General features: G+C 37.2%; 1 protein-coding gene across 7 annotated transcripts in view; it reads right to left on the bottom strand.

The window, feature by feature from the left end:
* Window positions 1-742: 742 nt before the first annotated feature.
* Window positions 743-24,272, bottom strand: part of map7.S (microtubule associated protein 7 S homeolog) — a 73,754-nt gene continuing 50,224 nt past the window's right edge. For 4 of the 7 annotated variants that reach the window (XM_041564519.1, XM_041564520.1, XM_041564517.1 and 1 more), the window contains 11 exons: window positions 22,122-22,279; window positions 20,021-20,139; window positions 18,137-18,396; window positions 15,629-15,806; window positions 14,352-14,547; window positions 13,376-13,456; window positions 9,179-9,229; window positions 9,048-9,099; window positions 4,212-4,332; window positions 2,597-2,784; window positions 743-1,392 (listed from right to left, as the gene is read on the bottom strand). In XM_041564519.1, coding sequence (XP_041420453.1) covers window positions 1,385-1,392; window positions 2,597-2,784; window positions 4,212-4,332; window positions 9,048-9,099; window positions 9,179-9,229; window positions 13,376-13,456; window positions 14,352-14,547; window positions 15,629-15,806; window positions 18,137-18,396; window positions 20,021-20,139; window positions 22,122-22,279 — 1,412 coding nt within the window. In that variant the 3' untranslated portion in view covers window positions 743-1,384. The remainder of the gene's footprint in view (window positions 1,393-2,596; window positions 2,785-4,211; window positions 4,333-9,047; window positions 9,100-9,178; window positions 9,230-13,375; window positions 13,457-14,351; window positions 14,548-15,628; window positions 15,807-18,136; window positions 18,397-20,020; window positions 20,140-22,121; window positions 22,280-24,272) is intronic. The other 3 variants (XM_041564522.1, XM_018265315.2, XM_041564518.1) reach the window with 2 other exon arrangements.

Raw genomic sequence — 24,272 nt, 5'->3', positions numbered from 1 at the left:
TATGGGATCCATTATCCGGAAACCATAGACTACAGTCTGATTAAATAATCCACAATTTTTAAGATGATTTCCTTTTTCTCTGTAATAATAAAACAGTACCTTGTACTTGATCCAAACTAAGATATAATTAATCCATATTGGAAGCAAAACCAGCTTATTGCATTTATGTAATAGCTACATGATTTTCTAGTAGTCTTAAGGTATGAAGATCCAAAATACGGAGAGATCCATGGAGAGTCCTGGAAAACCCCAGGTCCCAAACATTCTAGATAACAGGTCCCATACATGTACAGGAAAGTGCAGGTCACAGTTTAAGAACAAAAATATACACGCCTTCGAAATGACAAAGAATATAAATTAGAAGAATACTTTAACGAAAAAAGTGGTTGTTATTGTTATTCTATGATATACAGTACTTTTCATTATTAATTATTTCATAAAAAATTGTAAAAGGTAAAGTTGATTTTATTGGGAAGAAACGAAAAATACTATAGCATTTTTTACATACATATATACACACACACACACACACACACACACACACACACACACACACACACACACACACACACACACACACACACACACACACACACATATACATACACGCACACACACACACACACACACACACACACACATATATATATAAATATATATATATGTATATAAATATAAATATATATATATATATATATATATATATCAGTTAAAAGTAAGGTCTGCATTATAATTAAATACAGGACTGTTTGGTTACAATGCAATTATTTATAAATAAAAATGCCTTTATATTATAAATCTAGGATTTTCCTTTAATTTAAAAAAACACATTTATGATTATGAGGTTTATGTAATAATTGCTTCAGAAGGAGAACCTGGTATACAATTTATATCCTCTTATAAGTTCTTTACATAAAATATTTTAACTAAATGGTTTCATAGAAGACTTCAGAAGCTGTACTTGTTGGGCACTAAGTATATATTTTCAAGTATTAAAGTTACAGTATAAAAGATTATTTATATGCACATGAAACTATTTGAAAACCTGACAGTACCCAAACAACACCCCCAGATAGCACTGTTTTTTTTTTTTTACCCCTTTACCGTTACAAACTCCATAAACTTCATGAAGCAGCATTTTTCAGGAAAGAAATGTAATGTAATGTTTGACAGTAGATAGTTACATACTAAAAATAAATCAGTGTTCTGCATTGATGGTTGCTACAGCAACAGCTCCATTAGCCAAAATGTCTTCTGCACCACCGCTAAATAAGGTTTGTTTATATACCCTGCTTGCAACAACTGACAATATAAACAACCATTCCTTCACAGTTTTGAAATAATCCCTGGGTCTTCATACATAGTAAACTTCTCTTTGGGTTCTTCACATCTCTACAGAAAGAAAAAAGAAACAAACAAAACATGCCTTGAGTAGAAAGCATAATGCAGGAGAGATATACATATGTATGTGTGTAAACTAAGATTCTAGCTTCAGATCAGTGCTGCCAACTGGTGCACCATGGGCCCCTTATGTGGCCTCCATTGAAGTTGGGCTGCTTTGATTGCTTACCTTTGGTTAAAATTCAAAAGGTATCAGAACTGAGGCTAACTGGCTCCTGCATGGTTCACAACTCAGATTCAGGTTGTAAAAGCCTTGCGTTGTTCACACTAGTTGTTGTTCACACTAGTTGTTGTTCACACCTGTAAAATCCTGGATTATTCACACCTCATGCTGTCAGTGCTCACAGTGTTCACGTCTTAAGGTGGCCATACACAGACTGATAAAAGCTGCCGACAGACCCAGTCGGCAGTTTATTGGCCCGTGTGTGGGGATTCCCCAACCAATATCTGCCTGAGAGGCAGCCAGGTGTCGATCGGGCAGGGGTAAAAATCCATGCGGATCATGGACTGCATCTGTTCATTGATGCAGTCCCATGATCCGACCGCCCATTAGGATCCAATCGTTGGGCCCTATGGCCCATGATCGGATCAGCCCGATATCGCTCACCTCAAGGTGGGCATAACGAGGAGAGAGCCACCTTTAGACAAACTGTAGGAGCAGCACTGGCTGTATATACTGTTCATCTTGTGGTCCTGATAGATTTCCCTGTCCCCTACCCTGATCTACCTGTGGGTGTCATACTCCAAAGGTGTTTAATCATGTGCTGAGGGTTTCTGTGCTATCCACAGGGGAGGTGGAATATCACATATGAGTGATATCACTGCAGTGGGCAGAAACCATTTGGTTTATTTTGGTGTGCTATCACCATTATGTGGGAATGGGATGATTTGTGATAAAATGGGTGCAGTTTAAAGAGGGTGTGGTTTAAAAAGGGGGTGTTGTAAACACTGGCTTCCATTTTCAGCCCTTCACCAAGTAGGCCAGAAAAAATCCAGCCCTCGTTACCAGAGAAGTTGGTCAGCACTGCTCCAGATCTCCAGATGAAGGAAAACTTGAATGAGCATCTCAGTAATAAATTACAGGATTGCATTCTGCTGCAGTTTTTCCTTTTGCCAAATAATAGTAACAGTGAAACTATTTACTTAAAATAAGGACAAAATGTAAGTTTATAAAAACTGTCATACACACACTTACCTGCTGAAACAAGAGTCCCCTCTTCTTCAAAAGCTAAAATTGGTTTCAAAGGATTTTGTTGGATATTGTTTTCTCCACTACCCAGAGAATTACATTTCACTGGTTTAATGCTATCTGGCAAGTTTATGACCTCCTCAAAGTTGTTGTTCTGGGTATTTAGGCCATTTTCATTTGGTTGTTTCTCAGTACTTAAAAGATTCAAGAGAGAAAATGACATTCAACAACAGTAATACAATATGCATAACAATGTACTGCATTCTATCTTGTCTATTGAGAAAATGTAGGACATTTAGAGGAAAAATCATTATGTCCTACAAAAGCATTCCTTCAGCTTATTGTGTGCCACATAAATAGCAGTACAATGGGTGACCTGGTAAAGGGCCATGGGCAAATTTTCATAAAGGCTAGGGAAGGCTAAGCTTCCCCAAACCTGCCTAACTAAAAATAATAAAGAGGCAACATTTAAAAAAAAAAAAAAAAAAGCAACGAAAAAAAAGCAAAGAAAGAAAAGAAAATAGTTTAATAACAGTTTATTCTGACTGTGCCTGCATTGCAAGTGGGCATCTCAAATAATCTACAACATGGCTGGTGATTTCAGTCATATCTGCTGCTTCCAATATAGTTTTTCTCTCTCAAGTTCTAAGTCCCAGTGATTGGCTAGGCTGAAGAAGGAAATGTAAACTTTCCTCCAGCCTGAAAATACCTTAGTGCCAGGACTTTTTGAAGGGACAAAGCTGAAGTCCCTGAAATCTGTGTTCCTTTTCAATCTCTATGTGCCAGCATTAATCAATATTTAAAAGTTCCCAGGTGTGTGCTTGAGGGCCAGCACCCAGTTACTTTATTTCTTTGCTTTTGCTATTTGAATTCCTTTCATCCCTTTTGGAATCAATATGAGTACTGAAAAGGGGAAGAAATGAGAACAGGAGAGCATGGAAGTGACAAGGAGAAGAAAAATTCCAAGGAAATTGGGGGGGGGGGGGTACACGACAGATACCAGTAAAGAAAGGGAGAGAAATAAAGCAAGAGGAAAATAGATCTAAAGAAGAGAACACCATACATTTTAAAAAATAGATATTGCAAGGGAAAGCAAAGATAAACAAAACAAAAGATAGGAGAATAACTTACATTTTTAGAGTTTTGTTTTTACATTTTTTTAGCGCATCTTTAGAAATTTTTCATACTTTTTATATTCAGAACCCTTACTAACATTCTTGGCATTTGTGGTTTTAGAGCAATTTATTGTGGTTTTTAAGAGAGATTAACTGTGGTATCAAAAACCTCTAACACCACTAAAATTCGACCTCTAATAAATAGGCCTTCACAGATCCTACACGCTAAAGCCACACAAAAGGAAAAAAGTGGCTAAAACATTCTGAAAGGTTTTTATATAAGTCCCCAACTGAGCAGGACAGGTCAAAAATTATGATTTTATATTATTGTATAGCAATACTTATTATACACAGAGCTGTACACAAAATGTTGAAGGCTCCCTCACATGTACTTACTGTTTTGTAAGATACATATTACACACTTCTACATAATGTCTCAATAAAAGTAAACTATACACCAGTTTCAATTGACTACTATTTATTTCCATTTTCACTGGCCTCCTCACCTGTCAGCAGGTAATATAATTATCCTTTCAGAGGTAACTAGAGACTTTCCATTGACAGAGTTTTTTGTGGAGTTTTGAAGGTGTTCACATTCATGCTCCTGTAAGGGCACTGGATTAATGGCTACAAAGAAATGCAATAATTTATTTAATAGGCAATTCATGTCAACATTTCAATTATAAGAACATGTGTGTAAAAATGCATACATTATTTACTGTATACGATCTGGTGCACACAAGCATTTATGGGCTGAAATCCAGAGCTTTGTAGATCATTTGCACAGCATGAGTTATAGTCCCCAGCGAAGAGTGAGAATGAGAAGGGACTGTGTTGTCTCCTGACTGTATCAGAAAACACCACTGAACTGGTACTGGTGCACATTTATTTTATAAAAACAGCTATTTCATTAAAGAAATCTCTGATACCAAAATGTTTATACAGGTATGGGATCCGTTATCTGTAAACCAGTTATCCAGAAAGCTCCAAATTACATAAAGTCCGTCTCCCATAGACTTAATTTTATCCATATGATCCAATTTTTAAAAAATGATTTCCTTTTTCTCTGTAATAATAAAACAGTACCTTGTACTTGATCCCAACTAAGATATAATTAATCCTTAATGGAATCAAATCCAGCCTATTTGGCTAATTTAGTATTTCCATGATTTTTCAGTAGACTTAAAGTATGAAGATCCAAATTATTGAAAGATCCGTTATACGGAAAACCCCAGGTCCCAAGCATTCTGGATAACAGGTCCCATACCTGTATTGGCACATGGGACTTGTAAGAAAGATCCTCTATTATTTCATCTGACCACTAAAAATGTTTACGCATAGAGACTAAAGAACAAGTTGTACCCATAAGCACAAGGGGATTCAACAGAAATGTGTGTTGAGAAAATAAATCTAATAATCAGTTTTAAAAATCACGTCTTAAACTACTTTAGAGTACAGAAGCATTCTCTGCATGATAAAATAACACTATTACAGCATGTGTAAAAATATAAATAAAATGGTATACAGGTGACAGAATGCCTTTAAGTATACATACAAATATATATATAGTATAAGTAATTCTAAAACAACTGGACTTGCCGAGTGATTATTGAAGAGGTTTCACTGCTCAACCGAGCAGCTTCTTCAGTTCAACTGGTGTGAGAAGTCCTCGGCATATAAACTCTTCCACTAATCCTTAAGTGTTCATATGTATTGCTATCACTGAGTAGTGTGGATAAAGAAGACAGATGGTTTGAAAGAGGCGATTCATGTCAAGGTGGAGAAACCATCCCTGAAAAGAGGTGATGGCCTTAGACACCACTTGTCTGCTACATACAATGCTGTTCTAACATCTGTACCCTGGCGATTTCAGAACACTTCACTCATCCATTCATGCAACTCTCACAAGTAACACCTGTTCTAGGAGTTGCATGATACCTTGGTAATCCTATCACAGTAATCCCACAGAATTACAGTTCTGTGAGTTTCAGATGTCATCTCTCTGAAGAGTTACAATGTGCCATTGTGATTAGATCAGTGGAAGAGTTTATATGCCGAGGATTTCTCACACTAGTCAGTTGAACTGAAGAAGCTGCTCAGATGAGTAGTGAAACATCTTCAATGATAAGCAAGTCCAGTCGTTTTAGAATTACTTATACTAGATATAACATGACCTGGATAAATGAAAATCTTCATAGTCATACAAATAGGGTATATGCAAAGAAGGCACTACTCAACTGTATTCGATCCTTACCCGTCATCCATAGTTGTAACAGATATTCACAGCATGCAAATACAGTGTCTTGAAAAAAAAATAGAACCTTAAAAAATGCCCTAATATGACTTGCTATACTGAAATATTGAATTTATATGCTGAAGCACCAAAACTCATGTAATTTTAGCGTTACATTGTTTTATGAACAAAATTAAGAAAAATAAAAAAAAATACTGAAATATTACTATTGCAGAAGTATTTAATATCAATAGTTTTGTAGATCCACCTGTTTTGGGTATGCACCAGCTTTGTACACTATTTAGTTCCTCAATTCTGGAATCTGCTCCAGGTTTTTGTAGACTAGTTTGAAGGCGTTCATGTACCTTTCTTTGTAATAGTGCTTCAGATTCTTAAATGGATTAAAAATGGGCATTTTAAGACAATAAACTTTCTTCTGAGCTTTTGTGTTTGTGATAACTGTGCTCCTGAAATATTAATTTTTTCCCATGCTTCTGTTTTTAGTAGACCGACTCCTGTTCACTTCCAGTATTTTCATGTACTTGCAACATTCAATCATTCCTTTTAACAAGAATCCCAGTCCCTGCTCATGAAAAATAGCCACACAGCATAATGCTACAATACTTGCAGGAAAAGTGTTTTTAAGTCATAGGAAGTATTAGATTTTACCATACAAAACCTTTAACCATATCACACTCTCAAAAGAAGATGGTTCAGAGAAGAAATAATGGATGGTGCAAAAATACAGGTATATCCTGCAAAAGCTTTTCTTCAGTTCTAAACAAACATGGGTAGAAATGCCATATATACTGAACTTAGTGCCCCAAACTTTAGTTTCAGAATCTCTGTAGAAGTATTGATTCAGAACTTCAAAGGGATTCTGTCACAGGAAAACAAGTTTTTTTTTCTCAAAAAGCATCAGTTAATATTGCTGCTCCAGCAGAATCCTACTGAATTTTTTAAAAGATTTTTAAATTTTGAAGTCTATCAACAGGACAATGGGAAGGTAACAACATAACAGCAAACTGACACATACATTGATAAAAATGTTCCAATGCTCTACCTAGTGTTAGATATGAATATGACACAACAGAATCCAATTCCACGAGAGTCTCAGCTTTTCCACCGCATCACGTCAGCATACAGCACGTCCTGTATGCTGACGTGATGGGGTGGGATAGCTGAGACGCTCGCCATTGCAGCAGCTGCTTTAGTGTTGAAGTTGTGACGTTATAATTCAAAGTGGGGAGGACATGAGGAAACTGTTGCAGACTGGTTTTATACGCTACCAGAGACTGTGCGGACTCTCCATAAGGGGATGGTTCCTAACCAGGACAGAGCATAGTTATGCATTTTATATGAGATGCCATGTGAGTGCATTTTAAATTATTTTTTAAAATAAAAAGGTTTTATACTATTCGCTGCCGCATATCTTTTAACAGCTGCACAAGGAGGAGAGTGAAATAGATGTTGGAAAGTCCCTCTATATGCCATGAAATTACTTTATGTTTGTGAGTACCCACCTTGAAACCTGTTAAGGAGAGTTTAAAAGCTTTTCTCCATCTATTATAATCAAGGTGATGGCAAGACTTACAAGGGTTCACATTTAGCGGTGATATAGCTAAGCCCTACTTTTGAGCACAAAGTGGTGTTATTTGAAACAATATTGCCCTATATTTTGTTTGTTGGTCCTGTGCCTATGGTGCTGGATCTTTTTTTCTAGATACTTTCGGGCTTGAGGGGATACAATGCGAGCCGGATAAGGATTGTGAACACAATTGACTTTGGGACTCAAATTTGTTTTGGACTTAAAGGTCACCAGAACCCTAAAACATAATGTGCAGCTTTTCTAACCTACCGTATATACTCGAGTATAAGCCGAGTTTTTCAGCATCCAAAATGTGCTGAAAAAGTCTGAACCTCGTCTTATACTCGAGTCAACGGGCACTAGCTGAGATTGCAGTCACTGCTAATCATTCCTATACCAACAGATGACGCTTGGGGAGAGACTGCATTATCACACAGCACCCTCTGTTGGTTATATGAAACATTAACAGTGACTGCAATATCACACAGCGCCCTCTGTTGGTTATATGAAAGATTAACAGTGACTGCAATATCACACAGCGCCCGCTTTTGGTTATATGAAAGATTAACAGTGACTGCAATATCACACAGCTCCCTCTGTTGGTTATATCAAAGAATAACAGTGACTGCAATATTACACAGCGCCCTCTGATGGTTATATGAAAGATTACCAGTGACTGCAATAACACACAGTGCCCTCTGTTGGTTATATGAAAGATTAACAGTGACTGCAATATCACACAGCTCCCTCTGTTGGTTATATCAAAGAATAACAGTGACTGCAATATCACACAGCGCCCTCTGTTGGTTATATGAAAGATTAACAGTGACTGCAATATCACACAGCGCCCTCTGTTGGTTATATGAAAGGTTAACAGGGACTGCAATATCGCACAGGGCCCTCTGTTGGTTATATGAAAGAATAACAGTGACTGCAATATCACACAGCGCCCTCTGTTGGTTATATGAAAGCTTAACAGTGACTGCAATATCACACAGCGCCCTTTGCACATGGTAGTGGGACAGTGGGACAATGTACACAGTAATCGGTTTGGCAATTCTCTGTCACCATCAACTTTGCAAAGAAGTCCGGTTGATCACTGGGGGGGGGTCGCTTTGGCGCAATGTGCACTGCTGGGAGACAGGGCTGTAGTTGTGTCTAGGCTTATACTCGAGTCAATAAGTTTTCCCAGTTTTCGTAGGTTAAGTTAGGCACCTCGGCTTATACTCGGATCGGCTTATACTCGAGTATATACGGTACTTCTTTTATAAGCTCGTTCATACTAATTCCAAAAAACTGAAAGAATTGGTCACGGTAGTGAATACTTTTGCAAGGCACTAGTACATATAAACATATCAGTGATAATTTGTATATAACTGCAAATGATTTAAAATTGTGTAAACTATTGTAAATGGTAATAAACATTGCAGAACATTTACAATGATCTATATAATGTGCCATGACTTAAAATGTTTGTTACGTGACTAGCAATGGTTGATAATATAAAAAGTGACACAATACCTGCATTTTCACTTGGTTTAGGGATTTCTACGTTTCTCTCGACATTTGATTGCTGCAAGCAGACAACAAAAGATTTTACCACAAATCTGACACAAGATTTGTTCAAAAACCAAGCAAAAAAAAAAAAATACCTTATCACCTCCTTCACTTTTTCTTGTTCTTCTCATTATCTCTTCAAGTCTCTGGAAGGAGGACAGCAATACAGAATAAAATGACACAGTTTATAAGTAGTCCAACATTGTAGCTTGATCCTTCAATCACGAGCCGTTGAACTTAAAATTCACCTTTAATAAGATATAAACTATCTGAGACTATCTGAAAAATTAAAAGCGTTAAAGCCAATATGGAAGATAAATAGAAACATTCCCATCAGAAACATTTACTTCCCTCTCTATCCCTTTTTTGAAACTATCTAATGTATCTGTCTGTACAACTGCTATGGGGTAAAATTCCACAACTTCAGAGATCAAAAAAAATTGTATCTTAAAATGAAATCTCTTTCTTTAATAAAAGGGGTTGTTTTTTCATTTAAAGGTCACCTTTTCACTTAAAGGGATACTGTCATGGGGAATCATTATATATGGGATGCATACGTTACTAGTAATCTTTTCCATTTTTGAAAAAGCAAAAAAACATTTAACACATTTCCCTTTTCTGTATCTGTTACAACCATACTGGTGCTATTATTTAACGGAGCAACGCTCTCATAGATAGAGGTAATAGAAGTTAGCAGTAATTTAGAATATGAATTGGCAATTCCAAAGAAAAAATATATTCAAGAAGCCAATCAGCTTTGGAACAACTATTTAAAAACATAGTGATATTAGAAGCTGGCTTTTCTTTAATTTAAGACAGCGCTACTCTATGATTTTTTTTTTGTTTGTTTATATTCCAATTTATTTGTTATAGATATTGTGAATTTTTTTTGTTATGGGAAATGTAATTAAAAAAAAAACAAATAAAAATGATAGTAAAAAATAATGATAGTAAAAAATAAATTATGTTGAAGAGACACTAAAATTTAAACATGCAAACTTTGCCAGTATAAGGGCATCTCTGCAACATATTAAGACAGACAAGCTAAATTTGAGATGGAAAAGGGTATTGCAGCAAGAATAAAAGGAATCCAAATTAATTTTTTAAATATGTAAATAGTAAAAAAATAATGAAGGAGGAAGGGATGGGACCCTTAATCGGGGGGGGGGGGGTCTGCTGGTTCAAGAGAACTCCCTTTTTAATAGTCCCAATTCTTGTAACACAACTAATGATGCAAGGTTCATGCACGAGGAAATTCAAAAGACACTAGAACATACTTGATTCCATTGCAAAGCACAATACTATGAGTTTGTGCCAGCATAGTTTTATGCATAACAGATCTTGCCAGACTAGTTTAATGGCCTTTTATGAGGAGGTGAACAGGAACCTTGACCTTATGATGGTAGTGAACATAATATACTCAGACTTTGCTAAAGCATTTGATACAGTACAGCTAGCATTGGACTTGGCCATCGGGGCACTGGAAGAAAACATGGTGTGCTTCAAGCCTTCTGGGCCCTGCCACACCTGACTTGTTGCTTGGCTGCTGTCTGTGGGTAGATCTGATTGCGGAGATAGTGGGCAGGGGCAAGGATGTTAGTGCTGCAATTTGGAAGTAGACGTTGGGGAGGAAGGAGCTGTGTGGCTTAGGGAGTATGCTTGGGGGGGATTTATGTCTGTGGCCTTCATGGCTGGGGTGGAGGGCCCACTAGGTGGCAGCCCCAGGATGCCAAAGACACCCAGTCTAATGCTGTATACCACAGAAGGTTACTAGTTAAATTAAGTAATATTGGCATGGAACATACTGAAGGATAGCTACAAAGAGTGGTGGTAAATCGAACATTTTCTAATTGTCCAGGGTTTTAAGATGAGTACCACAGGAGTATGTCCTTGGTCCTTTGTTTTTGAACTTGTTTTGTTAATGAACTGGAGCTTTGAAAGTACAGTTTATATTCTTGCTTATGATACTCAGTTTTGCAAAACTATAAGTTCCACACAGGTTGTTACCATAAAAATGAAAAATGAAGTTTAATGTTGATAACTGCAAGGTTATGTACTCTGATATATAATATACAATAATATAAATGTGAGTTATACACTAAATGGCAGTGTGTTAGGGGTTTCATTAATTGAGAAGGATCTGGGGATTTTTGTAGATAGCAAGTTGCCTAATTCCAGGCAGTGTCATTCTGTGGCTAATTAATCAAATAAAGTACTGTCTAGGTCCTTGGTAAGGCCTCACCTTGAGTGTAGGTTTGGACTCCAGTCCTTAAGAAATATATTAATGAACTGGAGAGAGTGCAGATGCCTGCAACTTTAAATTACAAGGGTAGACTGTCAAGGTTGGGGTTGTTTTCTCTGGAAAAAGACACTTGCTAGGGGACATGATTGCTCTTTACAAGTACATTAGAGGGCATTAGAGATAGATTGCAGAAAATCTGTTTTCCCATAAAAAGGATCAATGCACCAGAGGCCTCACCTTGCATTTTAGACAGAACTTTCATTTGAAGCAATGTAGATGGTTCTTTATGGTGAGGACAGTGAGGTTGTGGAATGCACTGCTGGGTGATTTTGTAATGGCAGATTATATTAATGCCTAGAGTGGCTTGGATGATTTCTTGGACATACATAATATCATAGGCTAAGGTGATACTAAAATTTACAATTAGTCTAGATATTTGTATATATAGTTTATGTCATTGTATAGATAGGATGGTATGAATCTGTGTATGTGCATTAGGGTTCATTCGGAGCGGCTGAACTTGATGAATGAACTTGTTGTCTTTGTATTTTTCCATATACAGTAGGTAGTATGTGACTTTGTCCATGAGGAATGGTGTGATTGGTACTGCACTGGAAGTTATTCTAATTTAAATTTTTTTTAGTTTACAAGTGTACACACCTCTACAAACTTATTGTTACACATCTTCTTACTACACACCTCTACAAACTTATTGTTACACATCTTCTTACTAACAGGCATCTGGTGCTGATTCATTCTGATGGAAGTATAGAAAACTTCTCAAATATAAAGCATATAACCATACTTTTCTTTTTTGACTACAGGCGTTATACAACTTCAAGAGTTAAATACATTTAATTACATTAAATACATAGTGTACTTTGAAAATTATACTTTGCAGAATGAATCGTATAAAGACTGATAGTCTAACTCAATGAACAGTTTACTTTAGGTATACTCATTCCATGTTGCTTACCTCTGTGGCCAATAACCAAACTATAAGCTCCAGTTCAAGATTTGGAGGCTTCTTAAAGTCAGCATTTAGTGGTTTAGAAGTTTTTGAAACCACGACTAAACTCACAAGCTAAAACCACAATTGTCATTGAATTTAATAAAAGATCCGAATATAAAAAAGTATGAATGAAAAAAGCTCTGAATGTTGCACTAGAAAACACAAATACTTTTACAAATACAATTTGAGTTTTTCAGACAATTCCTAGCACCAAAACAAATCAGAAAACCTCTAAAGGTCTGAATTGATTAAAAACGGTCCAATATGATCAGTGCATCTCCTATTCTATAGGAGCTTAACAACTTTTATTTGGCGAAATCTAGCATTGATAAATCTCGAATTTTTAAGGATGAGAAAGGATGACATCCCACCTGATCTAATTGTGTCCTAAGGTTACCTCACTTTTAGGAAAGAGGTTTCTCACTTTTATATACTGATTACCAATGCCTTTATTTATACCCATAACCTCATGTGTGCTGGGCATTACTAACTTTTAGAAAGCTAAAATCAGTACATAATATAATATGAATAGGCAACCTCTCTTTCTGGCCCCTATGGTATTTGCCCTTAACTTGCTTTCATGGGAATCATGCATGATACAACAATGGAAAACATTAGTTGGCAGACCATATTGTGTTGTCCTGCCTAGTCTATCTTGATAGTTGAATACATCTGAGAATTTGTAGGCTGGATATTGTATGAGACCAAGCTTGTTTGCTTTTTCAATGATGGTAATCCATCAAAAAATATGGGAATTGGCATTTTCCTTGAACAGAGCCCCATAGGGATACCCAAGCTCTCTCAAATACAATATGAACACAGGGAGTCTTCAGAATATTCTATGTCTCTATCCAAACTATTTGAGCAAAAATGCTCCTCCATATAACTTATACAAGTCTGTATCAAACAAATTTGTCATGGTAAAATATTTATATAGTATATAATTATACATATATTATATGTAGTTATCTTATTTAAAAAATACAGACAAAATAAAATGAATGAAAGGAAGAAAATTCTGATGTAATCGCAATTTACCTTCTTCCTTTCTGAACGTTCCTGCTCCTCCTTCTGAAAATGTTTCTCACGTTCTATTCTAATACGCTCTGCCTCTTCTTTCTATAAGAGTGGATCCAAAATTGGTTACCTCATGAGTGCAATTTACTTTATTACACAGACAAAAGATTATATTGATATATAGTTTATAATGATTATTGGAAATGGAATACTTAGTTACATAGTGGAACTTATGGTTGCATATTACTCTACTGATGGTTTTGCAAAGTGTTTCTTTTAGTATGTGGGTACACCTATATTAAACATTACTGGTTGGATATTTTCCAGATATACTGGATATTTGTATACATTAAGCCACACCTCTCTGTTGTGTTAAGTGGTAAACACAATTTTTTGTTGAATAGAGCTTTTATGGGCTGTGGGTATTTTATGTATGCCTCAATAAATCCACTTTTTCTTATATTTGAAGATATATTTGTAAAGGCTGATTAAATAGAGTTGATAATGTATATTTTTGTTTATGTGGATGACAACAAACCTTCATCCCAAAGCATAAAAATTATCTATCAAATATACAATATATGTTATATGTTTAATTATACATTGTCAATATATGATAAGTGATATTAGTCAAAATATGATGTCAATTGAGCATTGACCATCACCGTCTACTTTGACAGCTTTTCACAGCTAATATGTTGTTATTCGTATGTAGCCAGCCGCAAACTTTAATGTAATCCACTTGTCACAGCTGATGACACCAGTATTTGCCAAGCTCTATAGTCACATTTGGGCTGGTGAAAAAGGGTGGTGGAGAATACATCTCAGATGCCACAACCCTTTGAAAGTAGTATTCTTTAATCTAACCATTTTTATATTAGCAATTATTATTCTTCATTCAGCAATATAAAATAAAAATGTGTTTATTTATGAATTGAGATTTATTTTCTCTTTCTGAACCACAATAACAGTTAAATAGTGAAACCTTGATACACACTTGCTTTTGGAGTTGCTCAAACTCTTCTCTCTCCTTTTGCACTTTTTCCTCTGCTAGTTGGCACAGCAACTTTTCTCTCACTTGCAGTTCTTCTTCTTCTTCTTTCCTTTTTCGTTCAGCCTCCAACTTCAATGAATCTTCCTCTAGCTGAGCCATTTCTTCAGCTTTCCTAAGAGCAAATTCCTCTTTTTCCTTTCTGTTAAAGGCAAGCAAGAACACCCACCACTGAACTAAACAAGACTGAAAATGTGAGTTACCTAGTCATTTACTAGCTTAATGTTACATATTCAGTATGATGGTATATATAACATATTCAAAATACATCTGCATGCTTCATACCAGTTTACCACTTTAAACTCAAACACAAGTTATCAGCTATAAATACAAGCCTTTGTTATTTCTTAATACTGGGAGCTATTGTTTACAGCAGCTGTGTGAGTGTGTTGGAAGGGATGATTTGATAACAATTTATTATTATTGTTTAATTAGATTGTTGCTTTGGAAAGCTTTTACACAGGAATTAGTGAGTTGAATCTAGTCAATCACTTTGGAAATAAATGGAGGGAAATTACCAGAATATGCCCCTCCTCCCCCAATTTGATACACAAGCTGTACTGATCCAACAGGTTGGCCTGTGGAAAGGAAATATAGTTTTGTATTTGAGGATGGCCAGTGATGAACACAATCCTGTCACCAGCGCATGTAGCATGAGTAGGGCTAACTGGAGGTGACAAGGGCCCTAAGCATGTTTGGAGCCCCAGGGTACATCTGGGAAAGTAGCTGGACTTAAGCGGAGCCTAGGTTTGGCAGCCAAAATAGAGGAATGGCCCACGGAGGTAATATATTTTATCCGGATGTCCAGTTTATCAGAAAGCAAGTAAACCACTAAGGGGGAGAATATTGGCAGATCTACCATTATGTAGCCCAATGTGAAGTCTCATGTATGTGTCTGCTACATTGCTGGTAGCACTACCTGGGGTAAAATTACTCTTAGGAATCGGATGTGCAAAAACTTCAGACAGACCCAAATGTCCATTGCATTTTAATTTTTTTCCCAATAAAGTTCATTACTGTGTTACTGTATTGTGTTCCTTGGTGTCCACTAGGCAGAGGCACTGTGCTGTACAGTCTCAATCTCCCAGTTCTTCAAATCTAAATCTGGGCAGAGAATTCCCACAATTGCCTTAATGCCAGCAGGTAGACACCCTGTGTATATACTGGAGTGTGGTCCTGTTCTGCAAGAGTGAGCCAGGAAAGGGTTACAGGTTATATATTACCTTTCTAGCTCTTCTTTTTTCCTCCTTTCTTCTTCCTCACGTTCCCTCTGTACTCGAGCAAGTCTCCTCTTTTCAGCAAGTATTCTGGTTGCTTCTTCTGGGTTGTTGGTTCCAGCAAAAGGCCTTACAAATATGGGAGAGGGCTGCAGTGTGGGGGTAGCTGGTAACAGTGCAGAATCTTAATTTAGATGACATGAATATTTGTTGCTTTTAAAAAAACATTTATTATTTTCAATACATTGAATACTTGATAACAGTATTTTAAGCCATACAAAAGCACTTATGCATATGAAGTTTAAACATAATAAATTAAACTATAATTAAAATATAACATTGTTATTGGTGATTGATAAATTGAATTAAAAATAACTGTCCTAAAGCTAAAAAAATGCATTTAATGAGATTTTTATCAAGTTATCATATTATTGAAGTAAAATTTAAACATTTTCAAACCAATTTGTGAAATACACTCCAAAATTTGCCTTTGCATGAATGGACTGTAAACTGAAAAATTAATTTTATTTACTCCCACCTAATATTTATAAAGCCACCCCTCCCTGCTGCTTTTCGTAGTGACTAGTGAACCTTTAGCTTGTGCTCTTAGACAGAATCCCAAAATATTGGGATTGGGCATTGAGTCTTATGACGTAACATTTTCTCTCACTAGACCATTAACCATGCTGCCCAATTTATATAAAATCCTTTTATAGCCTTTTGGAAGGCTATGAGGTATGACTATTAACTCCTCGAAATCGAGGGCAATAAATATTTATTTCACAACTTAAACTCGTCTACTTGAAATTTGATTTTAAATGGGAAGAATGCCCCAGCCATATTTATGGGTTAATTTAACAAACTCATACCAATCCCTCTATAGTGCCAATTACTCAGACTTACTACATCAAATATGCAGTATTTTGAAAACTTGGAAAGACCCTGTATATCTTCGACAGGCAGAATTCAGTTCATTAAGATAATAATTATGCCTGAAGTCCTATATTACCTCTCTGCTTTACCACTGATTCCCAAACCAGACTTTTTCCAGACTTTGTATAAAATATGTAATGAACATAAATGGAACAGGGCTAAACCCCGTATCTCTAAAAAAATATATGAACTATCGCAAATTGAAAGGGGGCTTAGATTTCAATTATTTAATAGCTGCCCAATTGAGTTAACCCCCAACAGTGGGTTCATTTAGCGGAAGCAGACTTGAATGATTGTTCTAGTTCTAATCTTTGGTGGATCCCTAAAAATTGAGACTCCCTGTATTTCATCATCTACTCTCACTAGTTTCAATGATAAATAAAAAAACAAACAAATACAAAAGTATTGTAGAAGTGATACATATTTGGCTAATAAGAAAAATACATTGCTTTTGGCCCTGTCAAGTGTTGATGCCCTGAAAGCTTGCAATATATTTTTATTATTAACCAATATAGGTATCACTTCTACAATACTACAATAGTAGTATTTGTTTGTTTTTTTAATTTATTTATTATTTTTGCTACTGGCGAACACAATACCACCGTATTTATTTTAGTTTCAATGAAAAGCTATGAAGTTGGAGAGGACAGACTTACAACATAAACAGACAACATAACTTACAACCTAAATAACTGAATGGAATGGTAGGCAAAAAGAATGTGCCAGGCTTTCTGCAAACACAGTTGTGTTCTTTGAGAAAAGGAGTTTCCGGTCAAGTAAAACACACACACACACAGTCCTTCCAGGACCCTGGACCCTCAGTCTGATGTTGTTAAAGAATAAGTAAGCCTTTTATTTCAAAATCTGCTAAGAAGACTTAAACAGCCCTCAGATTAACATACCTTTGTCCCTGCATTCATTCTTATGTTGTTTCTAAATGGCAAGCAACTTAATTGCAGTTCATTGTAGCCACTTCCTAGTATAGCATGAAACTCTGCCACCTTTTATTTCTGAGCTCTCCTTTCTTTCTTGGATGATGAAGATAGCCAAAGAGCTGCCTGCTAGTGATGGACGAATATTACCCATTTTGCTTCGCCAATAATTAGCGAAAAAGCAAATATTAGCCAAATTGCTAAATAGTCGAGCGCCTGCTGTGAATACCTGATTTCCATTCTAAAAGAGAGAAGGAGAGCTCAGAAAAGAGGGCAGAATTTCACTCTAGACCAGGAAGTAGCTGAAATGAGCTGAAGTTGAGCTGCTTGTGATTTAGAAAGGATTTAAGACCTAATGCAGGAGGAGAAAGGTGTGTAATGCTGGGAACTTTTTAGAGTAATTTTAGAGATTAAAAAGAGGTTTACTTTCTTTAAATCACAATTATAATTAAATTCCAAGTCATTTATTTGTGAAAGTTAGTATGAGGAATACTGTACAGAACCTATAGAAGTCACATTTGACACATTTTTACTGTTTCTGCTCCTAGACACCCCCAAACTGAAATACCCACTCCATTAGCAGACATTTTCACAAAGTGATTTTCACAACAAGAGCAAAGATACTAAAGCAAATAGGACTCAACCCTACCTTGCAAACTTTCTGCTGAGATGGGAGACCCAGCCTCTCTTTCACTGTTGTTTTCTTGTTCCACTGTATCTAGTTTGTTTGCCTTTATTTGTTCAGCAGTTGACTCTGTTTCTTTACCCTCATCTTTCTTTTTCGCCTCTTCTCTTTTTAATGGTCGAACATTTCCAGGTGAGAGAGGACGTTGATGGGTTATTGATGATTTGTTGGAGTTAGCAGACTTGAAAACACTAAATGAAGAGGCTGATGATTTAAGTGGAGCCCTGAAGTAAAATTCATGTTAGTAAGTTTGCAATCCATGAAACTACTTGAGTTACTTTTGAAGTACTACTGCAAAATTTTCCTGTATGGGATACTGTAAAATATTTCACAGTAGGGTGCAATAAAATGTTGAAATTCTAGAATGTTTTCCATATGCATAACGGGATACTGTCATGGGACAAAAAGCATCAGTTAATAGTGCTGGTCCACCAAACTTCTGCACGGAAATCCGTTTCTCAAAAGAACAGATTTTTTTATATTTAATTTTGAAATCTGACATGGGGCTAGACATATTGTCAGTTTCCCAGCTGCCCCCAGTCATGTGACTTGTGCTCTGATAAACTTTAGTCACTCTTTACTGCTGTACTGAAAGTTGGAGTGATATCACCCCCTCCCTTTCAACCCCAGCAGCCTAAAGGTCCCCATACATGGATAGATCCGCTCGTTTGGCGATGTCGCCAAACGAGCGGATCTCCCTCCGATATGCCCACCTTGAGGTGGGCAATATCGGGCAGATCCAATCGTGGGCCCTAGGGCCCAACGATCGGATCCTAGCATTCTCAAACGGGCGGTCGGATCGCGGGACCGCATCAATGAACAGATGCGGCCGCGATCCGACGGGATTTTTAAACCCATCCGATCGAGATCTGGCCGACTTTCGGCCAGATCTCGATCGGGGAAGCCCGTCGGGGGCCCCCATACACGGGCCAATAAGCTGCCGACACAGTCTGTCAGCAGCTTTTATCGGCCCGTGTATGGCCACCTTAACAAAAGAGCAATGGGAAGGTAACCAGATAGCAGTTCCCTAACACAAGATAACAGCTCCCTGGCAGATCTAAGAACAGCAAAAATCCAGTTCCCTCTGTGACACATTCAGGTACATTGAATAGGATAAACAATAGCCTGCCAGAAAGCAGTTCCACTCTAAAGTGCTGGCTCTTTCTGAAAGCACATGACCAGGCAAAATGACCTGAGACGGCTGCTACACACCAATATTACAACTAAAAAAAAAAAATACACTTGTTGGTTCAGGAATTACATTTTATATCATAGAGTGAATTATTTGCAGTGTTAACAGTGTAATTTAGAAATAAAAACTACACCATAAAAATCCTGACAGTAATTTGTAAGGTAATTTGTCCAGTTCAGGAAGTGTGATCTTTACCTCATTTATTCACTGACACGATGGGCTGAATTTGGGCAGTCTGATTGTTCAGCCCCTTTGGTTGGGGCACATTTACACATGGCCCAATAGTTATATGAACAGTGCTACTGTATATGTCTCTTAGAAAAGTTGATCAAAGAATGTTTTATTATCTGAGTCAAACCATGATAGAGGCCTGGGAACAGAATATTAACTGAGCTTCACATTGAGGCAGGAAAAAAGGTGTGTCAATGTACAACCCATGCTGCAATTTTACAAAAAGTCATTGTAATGAAGCAATACACATTTTTTTTAAAATCAAAATATGAGACAGGGCACATGCTTATTACAAGCCCTGTTTATTTAAAAAATCGGTAGATGTATATACTGCTCCTGGGTAACAAAACATATTTGGCTTGCTCTTATAACTTGCTGTATAGTATAGAAAAACTGCAATTATAAAACAATGTTTTTACTCTTACCCTACAGGAAAGTGAGCGGTTAATTTCTTTTTGGGAACAACTGCAACGTTTGCTGTTTTCAGGTTGAATGTGGCTGCATTTTCCCTGTGAATCCCTATTTCCTTCTCTTTTTTTTCCACCTAAAATTAAAAAGATAAAAAAATGTTAAGTAGTGCTCTCTTTGCTGTTGTTTTTACAATTCTGTTTGCTGTTGTGCTAAAGGTAATTCATAGTGCTCCATAGTGAACCATCATATGGTGTGTGTGGACCACCATCGTATAAAATACTACAAAGTAGTACTAAATGCCAGACTCCAACTGACTCACATCATCATCATAATGCTATTTGTCTATGTTTTGAGACAGGCCCAAACCATAACAGACTTTATCGAAAGTGATCTACAAGCAATATACCTTTTCACTTTTTTACACTGTAATTTAGTTGTATACAGGTACCTGTAGCCACATTTGTCATTTTATTTTTGCAGACAGATTCATCTGTCCCAAACATACAGACACAATCACACACACACAGTGCCTGACTGGGGAACAAAAAGCCCACCAACGTACATGATCAAGGGCCCACCATCCATTAAGGAGACCTAAAATGTTTCTTCTTGGTGCAGCTGTCAGAGAGACCTGCAATGTTACCAGCAGAGGGGCAAAGATTGAGTAGCATAGATTTTTCCCCCCCTTGTTCAACATGAATTCAATGATTAGGTAGATAATTAGATTACCAGTATGAAGATAATGCCTCTACATTATGGATGCCTGCTTATCCTTTCACTAATAATTAATTATCTACTTGCAAGTACCAAACATGTACAAGAATGGGATACCTTATCAGGAAACCCCTTTTACAAGAAAGCTTTGAATTGCAGGAAGGCCATCTCCCATAGACTCTATTTTAATTAATTCTTTTTCTCCCTCTTTTCTCTGTAGTAACAAAACAGATACTTATATTTGAGCCTAACTATAATATTACAGTTGATGCTTAATCCTTAATTGAGACAAAACAGTCATGTTGGGTTTATTTAATGTTTAAATTATTTTTTTGTAGACTTAAGTTATGGAGAGTCAAATTATGGAAAGTTTCCTTATCGGAAAAGCCCCAGGCCCTGAGCAGTCTGAATAACAGGTCCCATTAGCTGGAGTATCTTAACTGTTCCTATTTTCCCTGTTTAACCCGAGAAACCATAGATTTTTTTAAGACAGTGAGCAAAAAGTAATTTCAGCACAATCCCTTTTTATTGAAGTTATTTTGAACAAGGGCCAATGGGTATGGCCATGCCTGACAATAAAACTCTGGAGGAATGATAATTTTGGGCAATGTACTTTATATATACATAGGGCAGGGACTCAGTGGCGTAACTATATGTCACTGGGCCACACAGCAGATTCAATTTAGGGCCCCAAAATATTGATAAGGTGGCCTGTTCTACCCAGACATATTAAAATTGGCTATTAATTAGGGCCTCACTGGGCCCCCTATTCTACTGGGCCCCCCTGCAAGTGCAGGGTCTGCTTCCTCTGTAGTTACGCCCCTGCAGGGACTGCTGTGAATAATTCATACTCTCTGTAAAGCACTATATGATATGTTGACAATATAAAATATAAATTACAATAGGTATTGCCAGCAGTCAATAACAGGAAAAGGAATCAGATATTAGAAACACATTAGATGATAGGTGTTGGCGTTTACTAGGGTTTCTGGGTCCCACCAAGGCCTCCTGGATTGTACTTTGACATAATTTGTCCAGTCTACATTATCAATAGCACTTAGTGTAATGGACAGGGGGGAGGAGGTATCAGGGAAGTATAATTCTGCAAGTATACAACCAGATCATATGTAGGAAGTCTGCTTATGAGGTATCTCATTAAGTAGGAGTCAAGGAGTCAATATTTTAGAAACAGGACAAACATTTTGATTGATTATATTTGAAAATATTCTAATTTTCATGAGATAAAGCTTAAAATACATTTCCTTTGTTGTGATAGGTCCCCATTAAGGTTAGACCCATATACATCCTATATATTTGTATTATGTCATAAAACTGCATCATTACAGTACAGTACTATTCTAGTATGCAGTGAAATCACCACCCAATATACAATATACTTACACTATTGGTGCCTGCAAAGTGTGTTGTTTTCCTTCTTGTTGTTGTCTCCGGTGTTGTGATAAAAAGCTTTGGTCTCTCTGAACTTTTAACGTTTGGTGACTTGTTAGGCTGCAGGCTGAGGGGGCTGCAAGATGCTGAACGTGGACAAATGGGGATGACTAGGGTGTTGTTAAGAGAACACAGATGGAGATGCGAACATTGAAAAGCCAGAAGCAGAAAGCATTAAGGTAAGAGGAGATGAGGATTAGAAGAAAGAATGGTTGCTGTTAATGCCAAAAGAAGATATTGGTTGCAAAACCACATAAAATCAAAGCATTTTATTAGTAAAATCCAAAAATATTTGCATTGTTATATCAAATACATGATGTATGGGTCATACAGCAGCAAATCAATGGTTTTATCAATGCATTTACAAGCAAATATTTTGGATTTCAGAAGCTATTGAGAATTACCACCAAAACAGAGCGTTATTTGTAAATATTTAAAGTCAAACAGTGATTTACAAGAGCTACAAAAGAAAGTAAGAGATATCCCAAGAATTCATAACTGACAAAACAAGGAAAAGAACAGGAAAGCAACCCATGCAGAATAAAAAAAGCCCTTAAAAATAGAATTCACAGCACATGTGGCTTTCATTTCTTGCATATGATATACTGTAACAGGAAAACAAAAGGCAACACACTATTATGGCATCATTATGTTCAGTGGGAGATATACTATATATAAGATGCTCTTGTATGAGACAGTAGGTAGAGGTACAATTTGATTTTATGAAGTTTAGTTTTGTTGTTGATTCAGTATATGTTTATGACCACAGGTATGGGATCTATAATCTAGTGAAACAGAAAAAGGAAAAAAGTATGACCCATAGTATTGCACCTTCCCACTCTTTTGATCTGAGGTCCCAAATGGTAAAAGATAAAACTTAACTTTTACTAATAACCAACTAAAAATGATATGAAGCAAAAAAAGTGTATATTACATATATTTAAAAGCAAGGTTAGGTACGGAAGCTGAATAGACACGAGGTCAGCAGCTAATAAACGGTTATCGTAAATTGAGATAGTTGTATGGGTTTGTATTCACAGTGATAGCTGTTTCCCCACTACATTCTCATTTGCAGCAAAGTACTGGTGACCCACGGTATATGAGCGGACCAGATGGACCGAACGGTATTGCGGGTCAGTGTATGACCTTTGTATATAATTGGGCCAAAGTATGGCAGCACACAATTATGCCTGTAAGATAGCTATACATGGATATATGAACACATGGAAATGATTGACATAATGTCAACTCGGGTAAAGTTATAGCGAGGAGGGATTAGCGAGCCCAGTCTTCAATACCCTCTCAGATCGTCCTTCACAACCATACCATATAGCGCAACTGTAGGAGAGTATCGGTGTGACCAGAAGGGGAGCGACCCACCGGCACAAAATGCGCTACCCGTCTCCTCCCGCACCAACCCTCCTTTGAAGTTAAACCAAAGAGCTGTGTATAGGTATCCGACTAGTGGGATACTGTTGGCGTGATAAGAGGAGGAGCGATCTGCCGGTATTGATTGCGCTACCCGTTTCCTTCCCACACCACCCTTCCTTTAGAGTTGAACAGAGGAACTGGGCACAAGTATCCGACTAGCGGAATACATTAAGCCAATATCGGTATAGCGTGTTTTCCCGAGCCACCCTTCCGCCCTTCCGCCCATTCACCAGTAACAGCTGATACACCGTCCTTGCCTAACAGTTTAAAAAAAGTTATTAGAAGCGCCTGACGCGCGTTTCGTTTGCCAACCTGCGAGCTTTGTCAAAGTCCACGGAAGGGTGGCTCGGGAAAACACGCTATACCGATATTGGCTTAATGTATTCCGCTAGTCGGATACTTGTGCCCAGTTCCTCTGTTCAACTCTAAAGGAAGGGTGGTGTGGGAAGGAAACGGGTAGCACAATCAATACCGGCAGATCGCTCCTCCTCTTATCACGCCAACAGTATCCCACTAGTCGGATACCTATACACAGCTCTTTGGTTTAACTTCAAAGGAGGGTTGGTGCGGGAGGAGACGGGTAGCGCATTTTGTGCCGGTGGGTCGCTCCCCTTCTGGTCACACCGATACTCTCCTACAGTTGCGCTATATGGTATGGTTGTGAAGGACGAT

Source organism: Xenopus laevis, chromosome 5S (genome assembly GCF_017654675.1).
Source record: "Xenopus laevis strain J_2021 chromosome 5S, Xenopus_laevis_v10.1, whole genome shotgun sequence".
Taxonomy (NCBI): Eukaryota; Metazoa; Chordata; class Amphibia; order Anura; family Pipidae; genus Xenopus; species Xenopus laevis.
The sequence above is the reverse complement of the archived record's forward strand: the minus strand, read 5'-3'. Positions and strand labels throughout refer to the sequence as shown.